Source organism: Psammomys obesus, unplaced genomic scaffold (assembly GCF_907164565.1).
Source record: "Psammomys obesus unplaced genomic scaffold, mPsaObe1.curated_primary_1811, whole genome shotgun sequence".
In the NCBI taxonomy this organism is placed as follows: Eukaryota; Metazoa; Chordata; class Mammalia; order Rodentia; family Muridae; genus Psammomys; species Psammomys obesus.
The window spans coordinates 1,890,846-1,910,366 of NW_026596234.1; the positions used below are offsets into that span (position 1 = coordinate 1,890,846).

Consider the following 19,521-nt stretch of genomic DNA (forward strand, 5'->3'; position numbering starts at 1 on the left):
GGTATCAGCACAATTTCTCCTGGGGCATTTGTGGGGTCTCTGCCTCATTAGAGGGTTCCAGTGCCATTTTGCACTTTGATTTGGAGCCCCATACTAACATTCTGTGCATCCTCCATGGACTGTACCACCTGAGCTGTACTCCAAGAAGTATCATTAAAAAGGAGCCTGGAAGGTGTGATCCCTTATGTTGCCACCACAGGCTCAGCTTCCAGTTACCATGTATGAGGGAAGCATGCATGAGGTAGCATTCCTGGCCTGTGTTTGTAGTTATCCATGAGTGTGTAGAGTTTTATGGAGGTGCAGTTGAAACACAGGAATCTCTTGTTCTCAGTGCAGTTTGCTAGACTGACATATACTCATCCTTGAACTCACCATCAGTGAAGAAAATGAGTCTCTCCTATTGGCTGAACACTTCTGCCCCCTGACCCCATTCTGTACCTGTTTGTCATCTTTCTGTCACATGGAGTTGGGTCCTGAAATATAGAAGTGTATAGTGTGAGCTTTTCCTGGCCACTTTGATTCAGTGTTGGCACCATGGCTCATTTCTTTAGCTCTGAATACTTTTTTTCATTATGTAAATATTTTGGGTGTTGTCTCTATATTGATGTATTTTGTTGCTCCTAGTTTTGGGCTGTTAGAAATAAGATTGCTTCAATTAGTTCAGGTCCAATTAGTTCAGGTCCACTACCTCAATTAGTTTGAGGTAGACTGGAATGGAGAGCTATGTACCCCATCATTGGGCAGGCCTAAGATTGTAGGGTGGTGTTCAGGGGGTTCGGTGGGCTGCTGGGAGTCCTCTGCCCCATTACCAGTTATGTTTCAGCTGTAGTAGTGGGTGTGGATAACTTGGAATGGTGGATTTAGTTTGTACTTTTCTTGTTGGCCTGTGACACTGTGCTAATTTGTTGACATGGGCTGTTATGTCTTTCATGGCTGGGAGATGTCTATTCAGATCTGTTGCCTACTTTTATGTTTTCTTGCTGAGATGTGAGATGTCAGTGAGTCTGTGTGTGTTACAGCCTTCTCTCTGTGTGCTGGCTGGCTTGGGGACCAGCATTTCCTTTCAGCTTCTGGAGAAGAGTGGCACCTGGAGTTTGGGGTATGGAGTCAATTGCTCACTTGGTCCTCTGTGGACCATCCTTCTGGAATGACTTCTAGAATAATGGTGATGTCTTTTTCTCTCCTGGTGCTCTGGTCTTAAGTGTAGAGGGTAGATCCAAGCTTTTTGCCTGTACCTGTTCTGTTGTCCTTGCTCACTCAGGTTTCTGTCTGTCTGTAAGGGCCTGTCTGCATCCTCAGCTGTTGTGTTGATGCACTGATGATGAGGTACTGCGTGGAGATTTCTGAGGCATTTTGTAGCTCTCCCTTGAGTACAAACCCATGTTCATGTCCTAGTGTTGTTGCATTTCTTCATACATGTTTGAGACAGAGCATCTGACATGCTTTCCTTCCTGTTTTAATCCTGTGGCTGGTATTGCCTTCCAGGTGACAGGTGGAAGTCTCATTGGGTCCATCGTCTGCTGTTGAGTGCCCAGTTGTGTCAGCTTAATGTGAGTTCTGGACTTTTTCCTCTGAAGTGGTCATTGGTATTGGAGTCCTGTGTGGTCCAGAGGGCATCATCATCTCATGTCCTTATTGGCAGAGCACTGCTGTCAATGCCAGGGCCTCCTGTTCAGGATATGCTGTCATGCGTGGTTGCTCGATCTTTCGTCATTTGTTGGAGTTTCTGAAACAATCCCCTCAATTTTATCATAATCCTCTTTATCAATTCTCTACTTTTTCTTTCTGTAGTGTCTTCTATGTTGTGCTGAGTGCCCGCATCTGGCTGTCTTGTAGGTGTTGGGTGTTTGGGTAACACTGAAGGGCATTCTGATTAATTCTTTTTTTTTCCCAGTCTTTCATATTATTTTATTTTCTCCCTTCGACAATAATAATATGATATCCAAATTTTGTTTTAACTGGTGGGTCTGTAAACACAGGCTTTTCCATTCCACTTACAGGCAAGGCAGATGCCGCTTCTTGAAATGGTCCCACCATGGACCCTCTGGTCATCTAACCCAAGTCACCCCCTTGCCTGGCTTTATCTTCACTATATTATGAGGCCACTTCACTGAATCTCATTCCAGATTAACTTTTCCATGGCTTCCATGATTTTGCCATGTTTTTCATATAGAATGTATCTGACCTTTACGGCATTGCCACCACCTTTAGGGCCCTGAGACTTCTTGTCAGCACTGTCACTCCCAGAGGCTGCACCTCCTTTGCCCCTTTTCCAGAACCACTTTCCCCCTTTTGTTGGCATCTCTGAAGCTTGCCGTTGAACTCTCCGGTGCTAGGAGAAGCCCCTTTAGGCCCTGTAGGTATGCCCTAAACCATGCCTGAAAGCAGTGTCAACAACCTGATTAATTCTTACTACTCTCAAGCAGGCATTTTCCAAAGAGGGGTGGAATTTGTACATTTGTCTGTTTAGGTCTGTCCCAGGTGTCTAGGATCTTTGGTTGTCACCTGTTATTTGCGTGGTAACACCGGGAAAACCTCCTCACTCAGAACAGCTAGAGGAACTGGGTAATGTTAGCTTTAACAAAGAGTTCAGTCAGAAGTCCGGGATGGAGCCAGAGCAGGGCTTGTGAGCCACTGTGGGCTGGCCGAACCTTGCCTCCAGGCTCCACTGTGCCTGTTATATTGGATATTTATGCTACACAGTCCAAGGAGCTGCAAAGCTTGAGGGTAGGGTGGCATTAAGATCCTGTAGACCAAAAGACCCTATCAGCCAAGGGAACAGAGTCCCTTCAGTCTGTTTTGCATCAGTGGGGAAGAAGTGTCTCTTGAGGAATCCTATAAGGGGCCTGTGTTCCACCAACTAAGCTGGACCTAGTTTGCAGTGAGAGTGGGTATGTGTGACAGTGGCCATATGGATAGTTAGACCAAACCTCCCAGACATGTTGCCTGTATCTTGTTAGATTTATAGAGAAACACTGGCCACAAGCGTGCTGATGCAGATTGTATGAGGTAGTTCTGAAGGGACATTCATTTTCTTAATGCCAACAATAGGGCTTTCTGGATGATGAATTTGGTGAGTTCAAAGAGGCCCTACTGCTGTTTCTGGTATACTCAGAGCTTGACAGCATCAAAGACTTTCTGTATGATTGTTCTGGCTTATTCCTCACAGAAGGAAAGCCCAGGGTTTGCTGGATGTGTAGCTTACAGAAGGTTCTAGCTCCAATGCCCGCCCCAGCATCTTCTTTCCTGCAGGTGTGTTACTTTGCAGCTGTGTCCTGCTGTGCTGGGCTGTTGCTGAGAGTATCTGTAGCTCTGTTGTGGAAGTTACATTTCAGATAGGTTGTGTTACTGTTGCTTCTAGGATATAGGGTACAATTGTTTGCTGGTATTAAAGTCAAACTTAACTGGTAGAATTTGCTTTCCCAGAGTTCCAAGAACTTTGAAGGGTGAGCGATATAGTTCTGTACCTGTTGCTGTGGACATCTGTGTTGTGTTGTGGGCCTCCTGGTCACTTGGAGCAAAGCATACCTGTATGTCTGACCAGTATTCCTTCTCATGAACAATAGAGGACCACACTTTTTGGTTTGGTGTGGACATTCTGGGGCATGAGGCTGGAGAGACATGGCATATGGACTGTAGAGGTGATGGTGTCCTGCACTCAGAACGCATGACCTGCACACTTGAGTGTGCTGGTTAGAAAAGTGTGGAGACGGTGCAGAGTAGCTACCCAGGACACGAGCTCATGGCTGTGGAAGCCTGCCTTGAATGGTACCTGCTACTTTGTGAGTGTAGAAAAGACAGAGGCAGCTGTGAGTCTCTGTCTTAGGCTCCTACATCAGAAGAGTCTATAGGGCACACATTTGGACTGAAGCTATGGCTGCTGAGCTTGGCTTTGTCACTTGCATTCTTGGTGAAAGGAGGTATGATATGTGGTCTTAGTGTAGGGAGCCCCGCCCCACCCTGTGCTGTGTCTCCCCTGAGGAGCCAACTGTTCTGCAGCTGCTCATGTGTTTCTCTTGCAGTAAGTTGTCCCCTGGCTAGGGTCTTCTTGAGCTGGAGTAGGGAGCGCTTCCTGATGCCAAGTTTCATTTGTCCCCCAGGAATGGTCCTCGTGCGGAGTGAGAATGGGCAGCTGTTAATGATCCCTCAGCAGGCCCTGGCCCAGATGCAGGCCCATGCCCAGGCCCAGCCTCAGAGCACCATGGCTCCCCGTCCTGCAACCCCCACAGGTGCTCCACCTGTCCAGATCTCCACCGTGCAGGTGAGTGCATGCATGGTGAATAGGCTAGTGTTGGGTGGCCCCAGCTCAGCGTAGCTCACCCACACTGGGGATGTTGCAAGAGTGAAGGTGTGTCCTGGGTGAGTGGACGCTGAGACATGCAAGTTGTTTTCAAACCCAACCATCAGGCAGGGTCTAGGATGGCTCAGGTCCCCCATTTTCCTGGCTGAGAACCACAAGCTCTTGGAAGAGCCAGTTCTTGTGGCCAGTGCTCAGCTTGTTGACTGAGTAGGGTGTTCGACACTTGGAGTCAGCTGCTTTGGCTGCGCCCCGGCCTTTTCCTTGCTGCCAGTAGGTTTACCTTTCTGTGTCCCAGTGTCTTCCTCTCTGAAGTGCAGATCCAGTAGTGTACAGGTCATAGGACTGTCATGAAGACTGAGGATGCTTGTAGTACCAAGAGTGAGCAGTAGGGCAGAGCAAAGGCCATACAGGTGTACCCTGGCTCCCAAGCCTTGAGGTCATAGGTCTTGATGCCAAGCTGTGCTGTCCCAGAGTGCAGTACCCTCTCATCCCCAGCACCACAAGCCCTTGGGTCTGCCAGTACACTCTGTGTTATGCTTTTGTGTCCTTGCTTTTGTCCAGTGCCTTCCTGAGATAGCTGGCAACTAAAGAGATGGCAGGCAGTAATCCTGATAGCTCTGAGCTCTCTCTGGATTTGTGCCCTGTCCTGTAGATGGGGTTGTGTGTGCTGGAGATAGGCAGAGCTCCCACATAGGAAATAACATAGAGCACCTCTTTGAGCACCTCTGCAGTGTTCTGTGTCCTGAGTAGGAAGCATGTGGACTGTTTTTGAAGGTTCTGTTTGGCGGTGGGCTGTGCTTCTCCAACTGACCTCTGCATCTCTACTCACACAGCTTCTCTGTAGCCGCCTCAGGACTCCTCCTGGTCAGCCCCTGCCTTCCCCATACTGCCTGTGGCTAGGACCAGGGCATCTCCTTCACTTTCAGTGCAGGCCATTGTCACCCTAAGAGCACTGACACAGTGGGGTTTCCAGATGTATGCTTTAAAAGATGGCATTTTGTAGACTTCGCTTTAAAAAAAAAAAAGAATCTGTTTTTAGGATTTTTCATGAGAAGTTTCTTATTATACATTTTTCTTTTTGCCTAGAAAGTTTTGGGCATAGGATGACTTTCTTGTGGGTTAACAGTAAGCTGTGGATTACTTGAGAGCACTAGTATGTATTTGGGAGTTCATTTACGCGTGAGTGTGATGTTTGCGCACACGCATATATTACTTATTGTAGCTCATTTTAGATGACTCCTAATTTATTTTTCAGGCTCCAGGAACACCTATTATTGCACGGCAGGTGACCCCAACTACCATAATCAAGCAAGTGTCTCAGGCCCAGACGACTACGGTACAGCCCACTACAACCCTACAACGCTCTCCTGGGGTGCAGGTAAGAGGATACAGCCTGGTGCATTGGTAGGGCGGCCTGGCTGGCAATGCCTGCTTTTGCTTTGATGCAAAGACTAGGCTTCAGGACTTTTACTATTGGAAACCAGGTTAAATTTGAGGATGCAGGTGGTCACTGAAGAACATGATTTCACTGTGTCTGAATGCAGGCTACATCCTTTTTCCTTAAAAATCAAACAGTTTAGTATTAGCAACATTCAAAAGCTCTTTATAAAGTATAACTAGGAATGTCACCTCACTGACACTGGACTCAGGGCATTTTTGAGGAAAATCTGTAGCGAGGAGAGTTTGTGCTGTGACCCATGACATACTCAGGGGCAGTGCGACTGCTGTGTGTGCAGGATGTCTTCTCACCTTCCCATGGTAAGTTTGTAGGTGAGCTGGGTCTTGCTTTCCTAGCCGGGGCCACTCCAGCCTCTTGTGGCTTCCAGCCCACACTGCCCCCCTGTGGCCCATTGCTCATAGCACAAACCTAGAAAAGATGGGCTTTCCCTTTCCCCTCATCCCCTCTCTCTTTCCCTCCATCTCTTTCTTCCGCCTTCTCCTCTTCCTCTGCTTCCTCTTTTTCCACCGCTCTTTTGAGCTAGGATCCCAGGAAGTAACCTGTTTGGTTTGGGACTTGCTGTGTGGACTGCACTGGCATATACTTGTAATACTCTTCTTGCCTCTGTCTCCTGAGTGCTAGGAGTTGTCTGTAAAGCAGTGTTCTAGGTAGCAGCAGGGGAGAGTGTCCTGCAGATACTGGCCTTACCTGGCACAGGTTGATGCTCTTGATCATCAACACAAACAGGAGGAGCTTATATGTCAGAGGTTCTTCTTTTGCAGAGCTCAAAGCACATGTCAAGTGGGGAAAGGGGCTGCTCAGGGAGGACATACCTGAGCAGAGAAGACATAACATGTTTGGAGAGATCTGACTATGGAAGACATTCCTAGACAGAGAAGACACATTGATGAGGGAGACTCTTGTCAGGGAAGACATCATTGGCTGGGGAGGCAAACTTGTTTAGGGAAACTCTCTCTCTGGACAGTCATTTGGGAGCAGGTGGGAAGAAAAGAGCCTCAAAGGCTCCTGATATTGTGTTTATGAGCAGCCATACAGTGTAGGGCTTTGGATCTGCAATGAAACTCTTGCCATACTGGGCATCAGTGCTGTGCCCACTTATGTCTTAGCTGCACCATTACTGCATAAGCTGTACCTACATCCCAGTGGGAGCCTGAGCTAGGTGATGGGCTGCAGGGCAGCCCCACACATGGGCTTTTCTAAATCTTGGAGTTCAGCTCCCTGTTCTGGGGCAGTGGTGGGGAATAAGAACAGCCTGGAGAGTAGTTTGTCCCAGGGAGCTGTAAGCCAGCAGAGAACTCAGTGTTTCAGAAGCTGGAGTCTAGGAGGTCTGGGGTTTCCTGAGGGGAACTTGTGCTGTCCGCATCTGATGAAAGGATCTGCATTTCTGATGAGTGCCCTCTAGAAGGTCATAGAAGCTCATGGTAGCTGTGTATCGTGTTTAGTGATGACATGTATTGAAGTAGGTGGACACAGTCTTCAGTCAGGATGAGATCTGATTCCCTAGGCCCATAGGAGTCGGCTGAGAAATGAAATTTTAAGGTGAAAGAAACTTGGTCAGAAGGGTCTCTGGTGTTTTGGCTACTCCTGGCTTGTTGAGTCAGCCTCTTGGTTTGTTCTGCATATTATCTTCATGTGATGTTTTGTTTGGTGGTTTCCAGTCACAGTGGCAGTGCATACTTATTATAAGGAGACACTTATCACCCCTGAATCTGTCACCGGCTGTAGGGTAACTTTGAGGGCCAAGAGACCTGGAAGTGGGTCAGAGCTGTGCAGCACCCTCATGAGCATCTGTGGCTGGAGTACTCAAAGGCTTTGCTCTCAGGAAGCTCCCTGCCTTCTGATATTGGGGTTAGTGTTTAAAAAAACTGGAGTGAGGAAATGTGAGCAGCTAGATTTATAAATTGGAGAGGTACTAATTTAAAAACCAGTCGATATTTCATCATGATTATTCAAGAAAAGCAGAAATCTTGGGAAAGGGGCTAAGGACTAGTGGATTTGGAGAATCTAAGTCATTTCACATCTAAGTGCCCATTTGCTTTGCAAATGTTCTTATGTTTGGACAAGCAGCACCTTTTCACAGCTGGGCCAGTACTGGTGACCCAGCCCTTGTACATGTACCTCTACTTGCTGTGGCTTCTGACTCACTTTTGGAAAGCAGAAGACATTAGTGTAAAGTAGTCCTGGGGAGTGGAGGCCCTTCCCTTTTTTTGTTTCCACTACAGACCCTGTAGTGGCTTCTGTGTGCTTGAAGGCCACAATTGCTTTGTAGCCAGGGCTCTGTGAACAGCTTAAAGTGTTCTCAGGAGTAGCTTCTGAGTTGGGAGCTCATGGTGTTATCCAGTCCTCTGTGCTTGTCTCTGTGACAGCTGTCCACCTGACACAGATTCTTGACAGTGATAGGTTCAAGTCCATCATGTTTTATTGCAGATACGAATACATCTACCTGTCATCACTGTGGTCCTCAGGTGTGGGTCTGCCAGGAATGCCCTTGGCTGCCTCATCTGGCTGTAGGAGGTGTGACAACTGGGACTTGTTCAGACATTTGAGCTCCTTACTTCTTCAGAAGCTGGTACTTCCCTGGACTAGTACTGCGGTTGAGAGATGCATTTACCTTATGTTTTGAACTCTTCTAGCCTCAGCTGGTTCTGGGTGGTTCTGCACAGACAGCCTCACTTGGAACAGCCACAGCTGTTCAGACAGGGACACCTCAACGAACAGTCCCCGGGGCCAGCACCACCTCCACAGCTGCCACGGTAAGGACTCCCTTCTGGGCCCCTAGGGGCAGAGCCAGCCCATTGATATTAGTGGGGAAGTAGAGCTGTATACAAAAGGGCTTGAGAATGTTTTGGGTCCCACAACCCAACCAAGAGCACTGGTGACATAGAGGGGACCCATGTGACCTTGGGCTCTGCCTTCCCCTTATGGGGTAACCACTGAGAAGTAGTAGGAAAGGGCCCTCAGCATCCTGCTTGGGATCTAGACCCTGCAAATGCCTATGGAAGCCACATACAGGTAGCTGCCGAGCACCTGGGGTTGGGCCGTCAGTGTGTCTGTGTTCATGGCACTGCTTCCTTGATGCACCAGCAGCGTTACACAAGCTGGGGCCGTACTCTGTTAACTTGTGTGTGTGTTCTTTGCCAAGGACTTTTGAACCTTTACAGATGCTGCCTGGACCTTAGTCTGCTTGTGCACATTTAGGCAGGCAGACGGCAGCCTCTGCTCCTGATATAAGGGCAGAGTCTTGGCAGATGCAGCCTTCCCTAGAAGAGAGCTACTGGGTTGAGAGATGCAGGCTTGGTGTCCTCAGAGTGGCTGATTACCCTTCTAAGAACCTTCTGGTTTGTGCAAGAAGTAGCATGTTTCTTGAAAGAAGTTTAAATGCTAAGTGTACATGTTTTAAAAACCTGTACACATTTCACTGCAATGAGATGCTGTGATGAAATCTCCTGTAACTTATACCTTTTTATTTTAATACAGGAAACTATGGAAAATGTGAAGAAATGTAAAAGTTTTCTATCTACATTAATAAAACTGGCTTCCTCTGGTAAACAGTCTACAGAGACAGCAGCTAATGTGAAAGAATTAGTACAAAACTTATTGGTAAGGAACTAAGGTGGAACTCTGCCTCAGAGCATGGTGTGTGACCTGCAGCCCCAGCTCAGCCTACCATGGGGACTGGGTGGACAGGGGAGATCCTGTGGAAGGACCTGGAGAGGGAGCAGGGTGCACCACTTCGAGGGTGTGTGGATAGCTTGGCTTGAGTGTACCCCACCATTCCTACTACATTTAGATGAGTCACCTGAGGAGACCTGCCAGCATTAGGAGGAAGGTTAAAAGACCCCCTAAGTAGCAGTTGCCTTTGCTTGAGAGTCACAGAGCAGTGCTACTTAAGGTTGCAGCCTGCCTTCTCTTCTTCCCCTTTAAAACTAAAGGAAACAGGTAGCATCCTTTACTCCAGTTTGTAAGCAGGTAGTCTCTGCTGCACCGCCCACTCTGCTGCCCAAGCTGCTGAGAAGGTGCCTGTGTTACTGATGTACAGAACTGGCTTCTGCCATTTGTTGTTGCTCCTTTGTCCCTGGATGTCCCATGTTTATTTTGGTAGCTTGCTTGTGTCACCATTTGAACTGGGTTCCTTGCCTCGTGTTTTCTCTAACTCTGTCCCTCTTAACCTAAAGCACCCTCTTCTTTGATCAGGAAGCATAGGGATTTTGTGGTTTTCGGTTTTGAGCTGATGGAGTTTGTTGGTTGGTTCATTTCTGTACTTCTCATCGTTTTTGTCTGTAAGGGGTTTGCAGGCCAGGCAGAGGTTTGCCCCCTGCACTGCTCTGATGTCAGCAAAGCCCCATCCTTGTCCAGTGCTTTCTTTCCCACTTGTTCACTCCTTAGCTGCATCCAGCTTTCCGCAGGGCCCTGGGGCCCTCCTAGCTTTTTCTTACATGACTCTTGTGGCCTTTTGTTTCATAGGCTGCCCCTTCTGGCCTTTGCATCAGTCAAACAGGGGCTCAACAGCCCACAGTGCACACCATTCCTGGGATAAGAAATATTGTCAGCCTTTCTGCCTCACCTTGGCCACTTCAGCCCTCCTCAGAGCCCAGTGAGGGTGGCTGCTCCTCTGCTGCACAGGCCAGCTGTTGATGCTTTGTGCTTTGGTGACACTGATGGCATCTCTTTTCCCCTGCCAGCTTGAAATCCAGCTTTTTACTCTAAAGGCACAGATTGCTGCCATAAACCTGCTGTCAGTAGTCTACCATTGCTGTGCCTGCTGCTGCCTTATCCAGGTTTTGCAAGCCCTGGACAGATGCTGTAGTAGTTTGGGATACCCTTCTTTATGGCAGCATGGCTAGGCCTCTGTCCCGCTTCAGGTGCCTGCTTCATGGAAGAAGGCTGCTGTAGTTCTCAACCATGTTAGGGGTTTTCTGGTTTCCACAAGGGTTCCCAAATGTGTAAGACGACTGCGTGTGCCTTACTGGTGGACTCTTAGGTATAAGTGCCAGTCTCCGCTGACAGGTGCACTACTTCTTGACTGGGCTGTGCTAAAGTGTTGCCTTGGCACTTTGTACCATAGCTCATTTGTTTCCTAACAAAATGCCTGGCACTGGGTAAGCGCCTGGTATTCCCCAAGTGAAAACACACTGAGTGAGAAACCTGTGGGAGGCTGGTAACATGGACCTGTAACTGGCCAGCTAGAGACATGTTCAGCAGCTGCTGCTCAGGGTCCAAGGGCACACCAGACACACACGCATCTGGGATCTGCATGTGTTGAACCGGGCAGTAGCATATGACACACAGTCCGCTGTCAGAAGGGCCAGACCAGTGTGGTGCTGTGTGCTGTGAAGTTGTGTGGAAATGTGTCACGGCAGTTGTGGTGTCACTGCAGTGTCAGTGTGGTTTACTTTTCAGGATGGGAAAATTGAAGCAGAAGATTTCACTAGCAGGTTGTATCGAGAGTTGAACTCTTCACCTCAACCTTACCTTGTGCCTTTCCTGAAGGTAACTGACTCTTGTGCTGCAGCAATGTGGTCCAGTCAGGGTGGGTGTGTCTACCTGGCATGCCTGGGACAGCATGTCAGGTTTCTGTTTACAACTGGCTTTTTTGCAGCTGAGCCCTGAGTGGTGTTGCCGCTCTGGCCAGTGCTCCCTGTGGGGAGGGGTTTGCTTCCAGAGTAAGCTTGATGGTGTTGGTACATCTTGGAGATGCATTTTGTTTCTGAAACACATTTTAGCCAGTTCTTACAAAGAAAGTCTTGGTTAATAAGCATGTTTGGAGTTGAGTGATAGGTGGGGGATTAATACCTGATGTTAGAGTGTACAGAGTGTTATTAGCCACAAGGCTTTTGTGAAGGTTTATGCTTCTGAATTTTTAAGACACTGGCAGCATTTGCGCTCCACTGTGACTGACCCTACATGTCTGTTTGTCCTTAGAGGAGCTTACCTGCCTTGAGACAGCTGACGCCAGACTCCGCGGCCTTCATCCAGCAGAGCCAGCAGCAGCAGCCACCTGCCTCGCAGGCTACCACTGCACTTACAGCTGTGGTGCTGAGCAGCTCGGTGCAGCGCACAGCTGGGAAGACAGCCGCCTCTGTGACCAGTGCCCTCCAGCCTCCAGTCATCAGTCTCACTCAGCCCACACAGGTTGGCGTTGGCAAGCAGGCACCGCCCACACCACTGGTATGAAGGCGCGAGCCTGGCATGGTGCTCTTGCCAGCCACCATGCCACTTAACTCACCAGCCCTGGCTCGGAGCCCCTGTCTGGAAAGAGCAGGCAAGGAAGCTCCTGCTGGAAAGATGTGTGGTTGTTCTCTTAAGTGGTTAACGTATGAGCTGGAGGTTGAGGCCCATGACTTGGTGTTTTCGTAGAATGAAGTGAACTTGTTGGCTCACTTATGGCAGGTTGGCTCACGTATAGGTTTTCTGTACATGAGCACAGTGTGTTTAATGGGTCTCTTAGGATGCACTCTGGACTTTTGAGTAATGCCTGAATGTTCAAATCTTTGGGATTGGGGTAGGAGATGGATCAGTCAGGCTTTTGCCTTCTGAGGGTACAGCTAGGGCTGGTGGCAATAGTGCAGTCTGGCCAGTGCTCAGGGGAAGCTGAGGGCTGCTGGCAGGTGGATCTAGCTTTGTTCAATTTGTATTCTTTTACTGGAGGCAGGAGCTCTTCACTGTGAGTTGCATTCAGAGTGCACCTGCCATTAACAGCATAGCCTCTCACACCTAAAACAGCAAACTTCTAGAGGGGCCTGGCTGTATAGTGAAATGTTATAGAGCATTTATGAGGTCTCAGCACTGGGTGGTGGGGGATGGTTGACAGGTGGTTGGAATTGTAAATGTATCTTAATATACCTGTGTTACAGGTAGCACAGTGCTGTATGGGAGAAGGGTGTTGAGGAGGACAGACTCCTCTGCTCTGATAGAACTTGCTTCTGTCTTCATTCTGTTGGTAGCGAGGAAACCTCGTGTCCAGAGCAGGCTGAGAAACCACATGAGTAGGGTTTCTCTTGGGGCAGGATTACTGTGTCCTTTGCTTTCACATAGTTCAAGTAGGGAACTGTCCTGTTCAGTGATCAGCTCACTGATTTACCTAGAGGGCAGTTTTGAGGAAGGATTTGCTTTCTGTGTAAGGGTTTGGCCTCTGGTGCATGGTCTTGTCAGTTGTATCATCAGTTGTGGCTTGAGTGCTGGATTGCACGTAGAACCATCACTTCTATTGTATTGGTTTTAGCTGTCAATTTGGTCCAATCCAGAATCATCTGGGAAGAGTATTGTTAATGAGATCTGAATGGCCTGTAGGCATGTCTGTGGGGATCATCTTGATTTTTGATTGTTGTAGGAAGACCTACCCTGAGTATGGGTTGGGCACTGGGCCATGAAACAGCAAAGAATGCAAGCTGAACAGAAGGGAGCAAGCAGGCAACAGGGCCTCATTTGTTTCTCTTGACTATAGATGTGGTGTGACCATTTGTCTCAATTTTTGCCTCTGTGACTTCCCTGCAGTGACAGACCTGGAATTATAAGCCAAATAAATCTCTTTATCAGTTACTTTTGGTCAGGGTGTTTGATCACAGCATCTGAAATGAAGCTAGAACAATGGTGTTTGTTTTCATAAATGTGAACGTGGTATGTCCAACCACCCGGTCATTGCTGTGTACTGTCCTGATCCCCTACCTCTACTCAGAAATTCTACTTGTGCCTGTATGTGCAGCTGAGGCAGATAGGTCAGCATCATGCAAGCCTGGGCCTGAGGCCAGAGGATCCCAGAACTCATGGAAGTGGGCTGCTTTGCCTGTGTTTGCATTTAGTGGCTCTCAGTGGAAAGCCCTAGCCTGAGCTGCTCACCCATCCTGTGGTGTGAGCACCATGTTTTGTTGCAGAGACAGTTCTGGTGCAGGCCTCAACCTCAGTCCTTTGCAAGTGTCCTGTTACATGTGGTGCCCAATGAAAGCACACCCCTACTTTTTTTTTTAAAGCAGAGTTGAGGGTCAAATCTTAGAAGGCCTTTAGGATACTGTGCTGCTGTGTTACACCACCAGCCACAGAAGCAGGCTCTTTTACAAAAACTAGAATTCTTACAGGAAAGCTTCTAGCCCAGACATTTATGGTCAGGCCTTTGGAGGCTTCCTGTGGGCAGGACCCAGAGCACATCCAGTGCTATGGGCTCTTGGATCCCTGTTGTAAGCCTAGGACAACATGCAGGACAGCGAGTTGAGCAGGCCCTGAAGTAAGGACCAAGCACCTCTGGGCCAAGCATGGTGCAGAGAATGATGAGGGGCACAAGGCTGTGTTGGGACAGAGAACCAAGTTCAGGGTAGGACTTGGAGATCCACGTTCACAATAGGAATGTAACCTGATCTTATAGAAAACTTAGAATAGAAATAAGTCATTTGGCGGGGTCCATTAGGCAACAGTGCTGCTCTGCTAATGGGTTGGGAGAAGTCCATGTTTCTTGTGGGGTTTGCTGCTCCCTCTAGGATGTGTGTGGGTCCAGTTCAGGTCTTCAGTATCATGTATCCCATGTACTTGTTCTGCTGTGCTGTGGCCTGGTGTGGTGCCATTCTGTCTTTGTCTGAGTCTTCTGAAGTTCTGTGTAGAGGCTTGTGGTAGGGCTAGTTGAGCCAGGCTTTTAGATTTGGAATGAAGTGTACACCTGAATGAACTTCCTGGAGCTTCTGGCAGGGCAAGTTTGGGGTAGCACTGATGAAGCAAATAGTTGGCTTCAGGGGTCAGTGTGGTAGCCCCCAGGATGTGTGTGTGTGTGTGCTCATGCACTGTGCTGGCTGTGCCCCAGGTGATCCAGCAGCCCCCGAAGCCTGGAGCCTTGATCCGGCCCCCGCAGGTGACCTTGACGCAGACACCCATGGTCGCATTGCGGCAGCCTCACAGCCGGATCATGCTCACCACACCACAGCAGATCCAACTGAACCAGCTGCAGCCAGGTGAGGCCCCGGCTGCTGCCACCCAGGGCTGGCTATTCCCGGAAATGGCCAGTTGTGGGACGGTACTTGATTTCATTTAATCATTGCGATAAAATTCATTTATGCACACCACTAGTGACTTCATTTACGAAGTTGTGCAGCCATTGCCCTTGTCTGTGTGGTTTTTAAATTACCTGGATTATATAGGATTGTCAGTGTTAGGCTCTATTAGATCACAGACCTTCTAGCTGCCTTTCTTGTTCTCCTAGCAGTCAGGCCACACCCCCTGCAACTCTCATACCCTCTCACACCTTGCGTTAGTGGTCTGCATGTTCTCATTCCTTCCCCTCCTCCCTCCCTCTGTTCCTTCTCTTCCTCTGTCTTCCTTCCTTCTCTCCTTCTCACCCCCTTTCCCAGAGTTTACAGAATGTAAACTGTGCAGTAGCCTTTCAGGGCCTCCTCACGGCACATAGGTTAGTCTAGGTTGTGTGGTATAAATGCTGTTCCCACCCTCAAAAAACCTATAAAAAGCCAGAAACCTGCTTTGTTTTGGAGGTTTGAATGGAAGGCATTCTCTCCCTTCAAGGCCCCATCATGCTACTATGGTGTGACATTGTCTCTTCTAAGGCCCTTCCCACTTCAAGCCTGGCTATGGGCCCCTCACAGTAAAGTTTATTCTGAAATGCAACTCTGTATCAGCTCCTTTCCAGCCGACTTAGGTTTTAGATTGTAACAATACCTACCTACTTACCACCCCCGCCCCTCCATTTCCAGGGCAGCCTCACTGTGTTGCCTTGGCCAGGAACTCCTGCCTCAGTCTCCTAGCCGAGACTTTGGACTCATACCATATGTCTGTTTACTGTTAGTCTCTGTTAGGAGTCATTCTCTGTGTAGCCCTGGCTGTCCTGGACTCCCTTTGTAGACCAGGCTGGCCTCAAACTCACAGAAGTCTGCCTGTCTCTGCCTCTTTGAGTGCTGGGATTAGTGGTGTGCTCCACCACATCTGTCTTTCTGAGTCCTGTTGGTACAGGCTGTGTGCATGAGTTAGTTCTGTCCATTGTAGCGTGGACAGACTGTCCAGGGGTGCATCCTTGGAGAGGACTGACATCCCACCCTCAGTCGATATCAACTCCCAGAGTTCCTCAGCTAGGAGCTCCCCCCTATCCATGTTAGGACTTAAAAAACAAAACAAAACAAAAAACACCACAGTAACTTTATTATTATTGTTTCATGTGTATGAGTGTTTTACCTGCATGTATATCTATAAACCAAGTGCATGCCTGGTGTTCTTGAAGGCCAGAAGAGGGTGTTGGAGCCTCTGGAACTGGCGTCAGCCATTGTGTGGGTGCTAGGAATTGAACCTAGGTTCTCTGGAAGAGGAAGTGCTCTTAACCACTGAAATCCCTTCCCCCATGCTGGGATTTTAATGGGCTTGATCTTAGCAGATATTGTATAGGCAAACATGGCTGCTTTGAGTTTATATGTGCAAGGGGCCCTGCCATGTCTGGAAAACACTGTTTCCAAGCAGTCTTCTGCAGTTTCTCACGTTTAGAGTCTTTCTACCCCCTCCTTCTCTGATGATTCCTAAGGGGAAAGGGTGTAGTAAAAATGGTCCCATTTAGGGCTGAGCAGGTTAGTCTCTGATTCTCTGCAGTATGACCAGGTGTGTGTGAGTACAAGCGCCTCCAGAGAGTTCAGAAGAGGGCCTTGGGTCCCTGGAGCTGTAGTTACAGGTGTTGCAAACTGCCTGATAGGAGTGCTGGGAGCTGAGCGTGGGTTCTCTGAAGAGCAGTCTCAGCACTTAACCACCGAGCAGCCCAACGACTGCAACTTAAATGTGTATACAACCTAGAGCTCAGAGTTTTGTGAATGTTACTGTGACGAGTAAGGAGATGGCAGTTTCTCCCTGGGGCTTGTGATCCAGCAGCATCAGGCCTCTGGTAACAGTTGTCTGGTCTCCACTGTGTCTTTGACTTTGCAGTCCCCGTGGTGAAACCCACCGTATTACCTGGAACCAAAGCCCTTTCTACTGTATCTGCACAAGCAGTCGCTGCACAGAAAAACAAACTCAAGGAGCCGGGGGGAGGCTCCTTTCGGTAAGGATGGAAGCCCCGTTTACTTTCGGGAAAGCATGGGAGGGGGGTTCAGGCTATCTGTGGACTTTACTGCTGGGTCTTCCCTATTAGTTCTTGGCATTGGCTGCTTCAGGACTGTTTCTTTTTCTTGGTTCTGACCACACATCTGTCAGTGTGGGCTCCCGACGTGAGTGCGGCAGTGGAGGCTTGCTTCATGCCCTGTGCAGGAATGGAGAGCAGGTCAGCTGACTTGATACCAATACAGTGCCCCAAAGTCACTATCATTTGTAGCACAGATTACCCTCGTTACTCTGTGTGCTCACTTTGACTCTTGATGAACAGAACAGCCTTCATGGACATTGCTGTGTCCTGGGATTCTTGTGTGGATGCACCAGAGGCCATAACATGACCTTCGCTGTGACTGGGAAATGGGAGTGTTTGAATTTCATGGAGACTCTTCATCCCAAAGCTATCAAATGGGGCTGGATAGAGCTGTATTGGCTCTGTAGAGTAAGGAGCATCCAGGCAGAGCAGGACAGGACACTGAATGGATAGGATAGTGGCTAGGTGTATATACATCACTGTACAGGCTTCTAGGTGCTGTGGCTAAAGTTGATGAAGGGAGCTAAAGATAGGGCATGTGGGAAAGCTAGAGTTAGCAGCAGCCTTGGTCTCAGCATGCTCAGGACTGCAGTGGACGCTAGAATTCCCACTGGTCTACTGGAAGAGCCTTGCACTTAGATCTTACCCACCAGAGGCCATTTTCCAGTATAAGGCCAGTGGGATGGGGCTCTTCAGAGAAGAGAATTCTTTAGAGTGGGAACAAGCAAAAGACAAGGTGAGCTGTGGCCACCTAATCTTGTCAGGATATGGCTCCTTCCTATAGCCCAGACTGGGATACACTATGTGGATGGTCAGCACTGAATCAAGTAGGGCAGGATGACAAGCCTGAGCAGAAGTGAGCTGCTGATTAACTTGTAAGCAGTAGGAAGTTTGAGTATGTTCACAGCTTCAGGATACCTCCAAAATACTGGTTAGCACTGGGGTGTCACACGCTCTCAGAGTGCACACAGCAGCAGGTAGCAGGGCTCAAAGGGGTAGTTATGATTCATTGGAGCCGTGCCAAGAGTCAGGCTGCAAGGAGGGTATTCTGCTGTCATCCTATTACTGATTTTGTGCCAAGGGCGTAAGTGTCAAAGAGAGGCTGAGGGGTGTTCATTGAGGGACACTGGGGCCCCTGTTGCTGGATGTAGACCTCCCCACTGAAGAGAAAGGTCTTCGGACAGTGGCCACTTGTGCACAAGTCCTTTTGCTGGGGCATCTTCACGTGGTGCTCCTATCCAGGAAGCACAAGCAAATACATGTCTGGGATCTGTCTGGCATTGTTCTCTGGTGGCTCAGAATGAGTTTTGTGTTCTTCCTCCATCTCTGAAAAAAGTACTGCTGGTTCACCTTTCTCTCCCAGTAAGTTTTCAAAGCAACAATGGTGTTCTGGGTTTTGTTTTCTCAAGGCATAGCATGGACTGTGGGCACACAGCTATGACTCCACACAGTTCTGCCTTTGAACACTTAAATTTTCACACAAGGAAGCAAGATTCCTTCAGACAAGAGGACACAGCCAGCACGGGGGCTGGAGTACCTGTATGTGTCAGTGTCCCAGTGCCTTTTGCTCTTTCCTGCCCCTTGCAAGCTACCACTGAATTGGAATCGTGTCAGTCAGCTGTAACTTTTCTTATGTGATAAAAATGATCTGTTCTCCTTTCAGGGATGATGACGACATCAATGATGTTGCATCAATGGCTGGAGTGAACTTATCTGAAGAAAGTGCAAGAATATTGGCCACAAACTCTGAGTTGGTTGGGACACTGACTCGATCCTGTAAGGACGACACCTTCCTCCTCCCCGCGCCTTTGCAGAGGAGGATACTGGAAATAGGTACGTTTGCACCTGATGATGCCTCTGGGATGCTCAGTGTCCACATCTGTGTCTGATGTACTCCGTGATCCTGATGAGACTCATTAGAGCACTTCTGGGTGCAGGGGCTGTAGGTGAGTGTGCCCTCTGCCTTGTCTTGGGCTCACCCATGGTGGCTGCACTGGTAGGTAGGAGAAGGGTGGGCAGTGACCATCTGCTGTCCTGCTTAGGTTGCCCTTGATTGTACAAAGCAGTAACTAGTGGGTGAGAGAAGCCAGTACCATGGTGAAGAAGAAATCTGGGTAAGTACCATAAAGTGCTCTTTTTCTGCATGGCCTGCAGGTAAAAAGCACGGCATCACGGAACTGCATCCGGATGTAGTGAGTTATGTGTCTCATGCCACACAGCAAAGGCTGCAGAATCTTGTAGAAAAAATATCTGAAACGGCTCAGCAGAAAAACTTCTCTTATAAGGTAATGGGTCTGTTTTCCTGGGGAGAATGTTTGTGCTCTCAGCTCCTGCTCGGGGGCTGATGGAGGCCTTAATTTCCAGGTTGTTTCTGTGCTCATTGTCTCAGCTTCGTGCACATAACACACACACACACACACACACACACACACACACACACACACACACCTCTCTCTCACATGTATGCATGCATGCATGCATTCACTCACTCATTCAACTCACTCACTCACTCACTCACTCACTCACTCACTCACTCACTCACTCCCCGAAGTACTGCTGAGGGGCTCCTGCCTCTGGGCTGGGAAGGTAGGGATGGGGCTCTACCAGAATGCTCTGCAGGCCTCCTGCTTTGGAACATGAGCCTGTCAGCTTAGGAAATCACGGAGTCTTAAC

General features: G+C 48.7%; 1 protein-coding gene and 1 pseudogene across 1 annotated transcript in view; one reads left to right on the plus strand and one right to left on the minus strand.

Annotated features, from left to right (window-relative positions):
• Taf4 (TATA-box binding protein associated factor 4) overlaps positions 1-19,521 on the plus strand; it is a 71,958-nt gene that overhangs the window by 36,000 nt on the left and 16,437 nt on the right. The window contains exons 4-13 of the mRNA XM_055595915.1: positions 4,101-4,261; positions 5,556-5,678; positions 8,393-8,512; positions 9,237-9,359; positions 11,160-11,249; positions 11,682-11,927; positions 14,545-14,692; positions 16,653-16,767; positions 18,512-18,681; positions 19,003-19,133. Of these exons, the coding sequence (XP_055451890.1) occupies positions 4,101-4,261; positions 5,556-5,678; positions 8,393-8,512; positions 9,237-9,359; positions 11,160-11,249; positions 11,682-11,927; positions 14,545-14,692; positions 16,653-16,767; positions 18,512-18,681; positions 19,003-19,133 (1,427 nt within the window). The remainder of the gene's footprint in view (positions 1-4,100; positions 4,262-5,555; positions 5,679-8,392; positions 8,513-9,236; positions 9,360-11,159; positions 11,250-11,681; positions 11,928-14,544; positions 14,693-16,652; positions 16,768-18,511; positions 18,682-19,002; positions 19,134-19,521) is intronic.
• LOC129668254 (peptidyl-prolyl cis-trans isomerase NIMA-interacting 4-like) lies at positions 1,881-3,597 on the minus strand (annotated as a pseudogene).